We start from the raw sequence: 8,297 nt of genomic DNA, 5'->3' as shown, positions 1-8,297 counted from the left end.
GTACAGGCCTTAATCTTATGGGCCTACTTCACTTAAAATTGTACATCTTTCGTAAATTCCTGACAAAAATGAGTTACCTTGTTCATCATTGCCATGCTGCCGAATCCTCCGCCGTCTCCTCTCAATTTGGGTGCACCTGTCGCGGCGTTCCGACATCTCTTCATACTGGTCTAGCCATCTTGAGAATGTCCTTGGATGGATGCGGTGATGTACGGCAAAAGAACGACAAGACCGGGCATGCGCAATGCCCATCGCATGGTGCAGCCTAAAAGTATCCACGTAGTCCAAACGCTGATTCAAGCTGTAGCCATGAAGATGTCTCTTTTCTTGGCCTTCGTTAGCCGCACCATTATTACCTCCGTCGTCACCACCATCACCATGCCCACCATTACCGCCACCATCACCGTCGTCACCGTTATCCATCGAATTCACGACCCAAAATCCAATGGCAAAGCAAAAAATCCAAAACAAACGCATCTCGTCGATTAACAAATCGAACCTCTGACAAAAACATCAATGAGTACACAAGAACTGTCCAACTTCTCTTATACTGTTTTGGAGAATACGTAATTGTTATGTCACTGAGGTCATCCGTAACCTCACCCGATTAGGCCTAGTGTAATTCTTTGCCAGGCTCTGGGGTGTGACAAGGAAGTCGACAGAACAATTATAATATTGATCCAGGGCATTCTGCTTCCGACCATACCCCACCCCATTTTATTGGACTAAGGATTTTCTGATGATTTTCCGGGTTCAGGAATGGGACAGGTAAGTGGGAGATTAGAGTATGTACCCCATTGAGTTTTTTTAGGGGAATAAAAACCCTAAACCCTCTTTACAAACTCAAAATCCTTTCCTGTCTCTATTCAAGGCCTATCATAGAAAACAACGAAAAAATCTTTATATCTCTTCGAAAACATTTACTACATGTACTTTCAAAACAATCTCGTCTTGACATGCACGTAACGCCACGCCACCATTGCTATATGGCGGTGCATTATAACTCTCCTTTTTTCGCCCCACGAGTGTATTTGGATCACGTGCTAACAAATACAATTATACCTCTCTATTAAAACACCCTTGTTGCTAAAAAATGGATGTCATGATTACAAAGGTGAAATTGATCAGAAATACCGCTTCTGGACCAAACCAACGTCCTTAGAAAAGAGGGTGTCCATCTTTAGCGGGTATATGTTAAGGAAGCACTACTAAAACATGATCTGATAATCGAAAGAGTAAAAATGACGACAGAGACACCAGCAAGTGCGTATTGGCATAACCTTTACCATTACAGTACGCCAAATCAGTGCGTCTATGTAAAATCTGGCTGAGGCGTTTTTCCCTTCCTAAAATCACTTTCATACATTTATTTACAGATTCTAATCCGATGTATCATTGAAGTGCATTTTGTCATCAGTTAAATGATACATTCATACTTGTGACAAAAAGAATGTCCAGCTAGTACTTACTATTTTGAGAGTAAGTATGTAAAGGCGGTATTGTGGGGCAGATATTTTCTTGCCACACGTAACAAAGCGAGCACGAAGCTCCCCTATAGTACTAATCGGCGTGTAAAATAGGCGGGTATATCTGTTATGTGAAATCATTCACCTTCAATTAACTGAGCAGACCTGACTTTTGTATCTGTATGTGCACTTTAATTACAGGTGACCATCAACCCACTACACAGTATCAATATACGAGGAAAAATCCCGTTAAAACTAGCAAAGTTTCGGCCAATGAAAGATATATGAGATACAATGTAATTTCGAGTGAACTTCGAATGACTGGAGATTTTTCGTTGACATCGTTCATCCACGTCCGTTATGTACGTATAGTTCAACGAGACGTAGTCGCATAATATGTAGTTTGAAACCACGAAATGACATTTAAGGGGGCTTGAAGTCATACACTACTGTTTTTTTATGATCGTGGGTACAGTTGACCATCAAACGTGGCATTTCCCACCAAATGTTACTCAGAAGATAACTTTTCTCGTCTAAACTCGATGTTTCAAAGCCAGCGAAAAAGACGGGCCACTTTAATAGTGTGTCTAAATGAGCGCCAGGAGTAGACTAGCTGTAGGTTGGAGTGTTTTCAGCACATCACTGATATTTTGATAAATTTTCGGCAATTTTAATGACGTAAGGATTTTGGTGCAAAATACCTCCTCCAAAACAAGATATAATATTCCCATCAGCCAGAGTCCCTTTCGATCATTCATCACAATGACATTTTGCCATTGGCCGATTGAATGTGGATTCAAACTAGTTGGAAGACTTCGATTTTAACGTGAGGGCACCACCAGACTACCAGATTACCCGTGTTGCTGGTGTATACGTAAAACCTGTAGATAAGCGATTTGATGATAAATCCACCAGAACCTATCTTTTCACTGCACTTACTTGTATAATTAGGCTTTTGAAAATGCGTTCCTCGAAAATTAAGGCCTTTTAGTAAATGAGTTTCTCGAAAATTAAGGCCTTTTAGTAAGAGGTCAATATCAAGCTGTGAGTTAGATAACGGACCGGTTCGAAATGTGTACTGTAATTCATGAAATCCATCGTGAAGCCACAACACCACCGGCTGCAGCGACCCTCTCTTGTAATACCTTATCGCGGGTGTGGGGCGTGGCGTGAAAAAATAATAACTTCCGTCAATCTCGCATCCAAATAAGTTATGGCAATCTTGGTGGACGGTCGCGATATCTTTATATCTACAGCTGTACAGTTTCTTGATAAAGGTCCTTTCCAAGACGAAACCCAGACTTTTCAGTCTATACAGACTGACACACAAGACCAAAGTGCGTCGTGTTAAAGGAAGGTTATCGAGTGTTAAAGGAAGGTTACCCTAGGCCAGGAGTCGCTGCCCTTTTCAAGATTCATGTACGATTCTTAGTTAAGATTTAACTTTAGTGTTTATATGTTGCAAGAGTCCTGGAACGAATGTCTTATTGCGTTCACGAATCTGAAGAAGTTCTGAACTAAGACTCTTCTAAAAGCCGAAAATTTCGACCTAAGAAACACTGACAAATACAAAACAAGACTAAAGATTTCTTAACAATCAGACTTCCTCACGCAAAAGGCCCGGACAAGACCCTTTATGTTGGCACACTTTGTACAAATTCTTCAGACATGTACATATATGTAAGATGATGATGCCTCTAATATTGATTTCTTTTCTTTCACTCATAGTGTTCGATCGATATCTGTTTAACAGAAAAATAACCACAGTCTGTTTACATGGATCCTCTAATCATTATCGACATTTTTCAGCAGAACCATGGCCAGGATGACTTAAACAGAATGTTAATGCGTGGCTGCAAAGCAATATCAAAATTAGAGGACTGTATTAAAGGTACGAGGATTGACCATACTAACCAAGTCAATCACGTTGTCAATCCTTGTCGTTCGTCTATCCACAATCCACAGCTGGGCCGATCCCTCTCGCTCTCGTCTTCGGACGCCTCTCTTCTCCGATTCTCTCCACTTGGCCCGGAGCTGTAGCTTGTTCACCTCAACGGAGTTGCCATCCACTAAGGGGCAGTTTAAGTTAAGTTGGATATAATTCCACGATACAAAGTGTTCCACGATACAAAGTGCCGACAAACGGTAACTCAACAGGTGCTTCTGGTCCACGATACAAAGTACCCGACAAACGGTAACACAACCGGTGCTTCACACAAAACACTTCACGACCGAGCGGGAAGCAAAGACAAACTCTAACGTTGAGCACTAACTGATTTGATGTGATACTCCAAAGGTAATCAAGTCCAGACTAATGGCATTCCAAGACACCGATTTTCGCTAATGGTGAGATCAAATTAGACTGGACTGATCATCAATGAGTTACTGTAGTACGGGTGGGAAATACGGGCACCGCCGTCTCGTCTTCCGGAACCGTCACAACATCAACGACCTCTCACAAGGACATCTCACAGGGTAGGAAGAACATCAAACTTCTTGAACACTGGCACCATAAACCACCATCACTAACTGACGCCTACAATCTATGGGTTGACTTCGTCTTCAACTAAACATCGATGTTCCACACCATCACCTCACCGGTATATCAAATCCGTGCATCAACAATAGAGCAAAGAACATCTTTTTGTAGCAGATAAAATACAAGTCTGGTCTGCTTTTTCCAATGTATAAACTCTGGACAAGATGGCTTCCTTCTCCAGAAAAGGGTGTCGCCAGACACACCTTGGGCTCGGGGTCAAGCCAACAAATATAGTACCACCATGTACTGAACTAAGCCCACATGCATAGTTCTAAAACAGCAGAAGCTTCCTTGGCCCTTCTCCTGTACCGGCTATCCACGCTCACAGACCCTTCACCTCACCATGGCTGAATTACCATACCAGCGAGGTGTCCACCATTGGCAATCTTCTGTCTTCTCAAGAAATCGGTGTTGGCTCCTACTCAGCCAAAGTCTCAACTTGGAATGCAATTAGTTCCCTGAACTCCTAGGCCTTTATACTGTTCCCAAAATAAACACTGCAAGGGCAGCCAATCAACAATAGCCAGCAGTTATCACATGACAGACATCATCCTGGTAGTGGTTCTGCCCAATGTAAACATAAACATAAGCACATGGCAAATCTGACAGTTCTGATCAACATGATCAAAACAAACTGGCTTCGCCAGGACATTTTCCCCTCTTGTGACTTGATAAAGTCACAAAGCGAAGCAAAAAGGGTCCTCTACTCTTCGTCTTCATCATCGCCAATGTCTGCCAATGATGTCATCTTCTGGTTTCGATCATCCGAAATCGGTCTTCTCGCGTCTTCGTCTGCAGACAAAATCTGCACTAGCTTGCTCACTGGTCGTCGCCATTCTTTTCCTCTTGAAAAGACTTGAACAACTCTGACCCTGCCATCAGATCCCGGGAAGACCTCTAGAATTCGTCCCAATGGCCATCTCCCGCGCGGGTTTGCTGGATCAGCCATCAACACTATGTCTCCAGGTTTAATGTCTTCTTCAACTCTGAACCACTTTGGTCTGTTGTGCAGTAAGGACAGGAATTCTTTTTGCCATCGAATCCACACTTTCTTCACCAAGTCCTGTACATAACGCCACCTATTTCTTGGATGGAAAGCGATCTCATCTGTGACTTCTGGAGCAAGTTGTCCCCCGGCTTGTCCAATCAAAAAGTGGTTCGGGGTCAACACATTCTCATCTTTCGGATCTTGGCCACAGTAGGTGATAGGTCGGGCATTCAGAAGACCTTCTACCTCTGCCACAGCTGTTGAAAACTCCTCATCATTCACCACTGCCTCTCCCAGGATTGCCTTGAGCCCTTTCTTTGCAGCTTTTATCATGATCTCAAAGACGCCTCCATGATGGGCTCCTAAGGGAGGATTGAACCGCCATTCAATACCTTTCTCTGCAAGATGATTGGTGATGCGTTCTTGGTCAAGTTCATTTACCAGTTCTCTTAATTCTCTGTCAGCGCTCCGGAAGTTTGTTCCATTATCAGAGACCATGACCTGAGGGCGCCCTCGTCTGGCTGTCATCCTATTCAGCGCATTCAGAAAGCTGGCGGTATCCAATCCAAAAGCCACCTCCAGGTGTACCGCTCGAGACGCCAAACAGGTAAACAAACACAAGTATCGTTTGTCCCTCATCTTCCTGGTCACCTTGACAAGATATGGCCCGCCATAATCAACTCCACAGTGGGCAAACGCTCGGATTGGAATCTTGACCCTCAGACCAGGTAGTGACGCCATCTTTTGCTGGTACAATTTCTTCTTTCGTTCCTTACACTTGACACATGTGAGCTCGTACTTCTTCACAGCCTCTCGCCCATTCACCGGCCAATATCTCGTCCTGATATCGGCAAGCAGTCCATTCACTCCACGCACATGGTATGCCAACAAATGGAATGATCGGATGATCAACGTGGTCACAGGATGATTCTTGGGCAGTATGATTGGGTGTTGAGCGTCATAGGGCAGATCTGACTTCTCCAATCTCCCACCAACTCTCAACAGGCCATCGTCATCAATCATGGGACATAGATCTCTCAGACTTCCACGGAAGGGTTCTTCACTTTTCTGTACACTCAACATCTCAGACTTGAAGACTTGTCTCTGAGCATCTCTCAAAATCCCAATCTCAGCTTGTCTCAACTCATCAGGGGTAAATGATCGCATCCCATCTTTCCTCTTGGGTAGTTTCTTGGCAAAGCACAGCATCCAGGCCACCATTCTTCGGTATCTGGTCCAGCTGGAAAATGATGCGGCTGGTAGAACTGGTGTACTCACTTGGGCTACTGCGCTATTCGCCTCTTTCTTCTCTTCACCCATGGCTACTTCACTAACAGTTGCTCCAGACACATCAAGTGATTCCATCACCTGCCTTGGCCATTCTTCCTCTCCTTTCCACAGGAAATCTGGCCCTCTGCACCATCTCTTATCGTCAGCCATCTCGGTCATCTTCACACCTCGTGACGGGTCGTCTGCTGGGTTTAATTTTCCAGGAATGTGACACCATTGCTGGGGGGAGGTGAGTTCATGTATCTCTGATACTCTGTTTGCCACAAACTGCTTGTACCGTCAAGACTGTCCCCTGATCCAGTATAGTACATCTGTACTGTCTGTCCAAAATCTGTGCTCTCCAATTGAGATCTCCAGCATCTTGGCTATGATACGGGCTAGCCTTACACCTAGCACCGCTGCCATCAACTCCAATCTTGGGATACTGATAGCCCGCAGCGGAGCAACTCTTGCCTTGGCAGCAACGAATGTCACCTGTGTTGTATCATCATCATACAGAAATCTTATGTAGCAACAGGCAGCATAGGCTTCTTGGGACGCGTCGGAGAAGACATGTATCGAAATGTGCTTCACATCAGTGATTGGCCGCGTTCTGTTACACCTCGGAATCTTCAGATCTTGAGCTTGACTCATCTCCTGGATCCAGTCTTTTGCCACCTTTTTCACATCTGGAGTCAGCTGAGCATCCCAGTCTTTCCCACTCATCCACGCCCCCTGCAGAGCAATCTTTCCTCGGATCACAAGAGGCGCCAAAAACTGGAAAGGGTCAAAAACTGATGCTACCAGACTCAATAACTCCCTCTTTGTGTTGACTGTGGTCATCTCAAACTTCACGGAGTAACTGAAGACGTCTGTTTCAGCATCCCACCAGACACCAAGGGTTTTCATAGTAGGCAGGTCGCTGTCTCGGAAGCGGACACCAGTCGCTTTGTCTTCTTCACTCAGGCCAACAAGCACTTCTCGCTCATTGCTGCTCCATCTCCGGATTGTCCATCCTCCAGGCTTCACAACTGTTTTAAGCTCCGGTATCATCTTTGCGGCAATTGCAGTGGTCTCAAAACTGTCGGTGACATCATCCATGTATGTGAAATCCTTAATCACTTGACTTGCCAAGGGGTAGTCTGGTGCTGCCCGTCGAGCTTGCTCTTGTAGCACATACATGGCTAGGAATGGGGATGCCCTGTCACCAAATGTTACTCGCACGGCTTCATAAGTATCCATCGGTCGATATGTGTAACAATCTCTCCACAGGAGGCGGTGGTAACGTCTACATTCTAACTGGAGCACAATCTGACTAAACATTTCCTTCACATCGCCAATCAAAGCAACTGGGCGCCGTCTGAAGTTGAGCAGGATCTCCAGAATGTCTTTCTGCAAATTTGGCCCAGGCAACATTTCATCATTGAGGCTGGTTCCTCCAAACCTGGCAGCTGCATCATACACTATACGCACCTTGGTGGTTTGCTTGTCTTGTTTCACGATAGCAAAATGGGGCAAGTACCATCCATCTCTAGCCGCCTCAACTGGTCCAACTTTCTGGATGTATCCTTTATCAACATTCTGTTGAAAGGCATCTCGATACTGTCGCTGCACCTCTGGTTTCTTTTTTAGATGTGCTTCTAAGCTTCTCAGCCTCCTCTCTGCCATTCCTCGATTGTCTGGAAGATTTGGTTGGTCTTGCTTCCAAGGGATACCAATCTCAAACCGTTCACCAATTGGTCTCATTGTTTTCTCCGCTATGTCCAGGGCCCTCTTTTCGTCAACTGTGTAGTTTGGAACATCTCTGCAGTTGATCAAGTCCTGGTTCCATAGAAGTCATGCACAATGTCTGACTCTGCTGTATCAAACCACTCCTAGCTCTCACTTTCCCCACACACGTCCAACCTAGGGGGGGTCCTTCTAGCTATGGGCTCGCCAGGATCTCCAAGTCGTTCCTCCAAACAAACTCCCAATTCAGGATAGTCAGAACCCAACAAAAGGTCTACGGTCTTTCCTCCAGGACAAAAGGGAAATG

At 45.0% G+C, this 8,297-nt stretch overlaps 2 protein-coding genes across 2 annotated transcripts; both read right to left on the bottom strand.

The window, feature by feature from the left end:
- Positions 1-4,708: 4,708 nt before the first annotated feature.
- Positions 4,709-6,433, bottom strand: LOC135494369 (uncharacterized). Its single transcript, XM_064782288.1, has one exon. The coding sequence runs from the start codon at positions 6,431-6,433 to the stop codon at positions 4,709-4,711; it is 1,725 nt and encodes a 574-aa protein (XP_064638358.1).
- Positions 6,434-6,562: 129 nt separating this feature from the next.
- Positions 6,563-8,008, bottom strand: LOC135494368 (uncharacterized). The gene has a single exon (XM_064782287.1). The coding sequence runs from the start codon at positions 8,006-8,008 to the stop codon at positions 6,563-6,565; it is 1,446 nt and encodes a 481-aa protein (XP_064638357.1).
- Between the last annotated feature and the right edge of the window lie 289 nt (positions 8,009-8,297).

This window comes from Lineus longissimus, chromosome 10 (assembly GCF_910592395.1).
Source record: "Lineus longissimus chromosome 10, tnLinLong1.2, whole genome shotgun sequence".
Taxonomy (NCBI): Eukaryota; Metazoa; Nemertea; class Pilidiophora; order Heteronemertea; family Lineidae; genus Lineus; species Lineus longissimus.
Note: the sequence above shows the minus strand (reverse complement) of the source record. Positions and strands in the feature narration are given on the sequence as shown.

Coding starts and splice junctions, on each gene's coding strand:
- LOC135494369 (XM_064782288.1), bottom strand. CDS start 6,433: ATGGCTGACGATAAGAGATGGTGCAGAGGGCCAGATTTCCTGTGGAAA.
- LOC135494368 (XM_064782287.1), bottom strand. CDS start 8,008: ATGAGACCAATTGGTGAACGGTTTGAGATTGGTATCCCTTGGAAGCAA.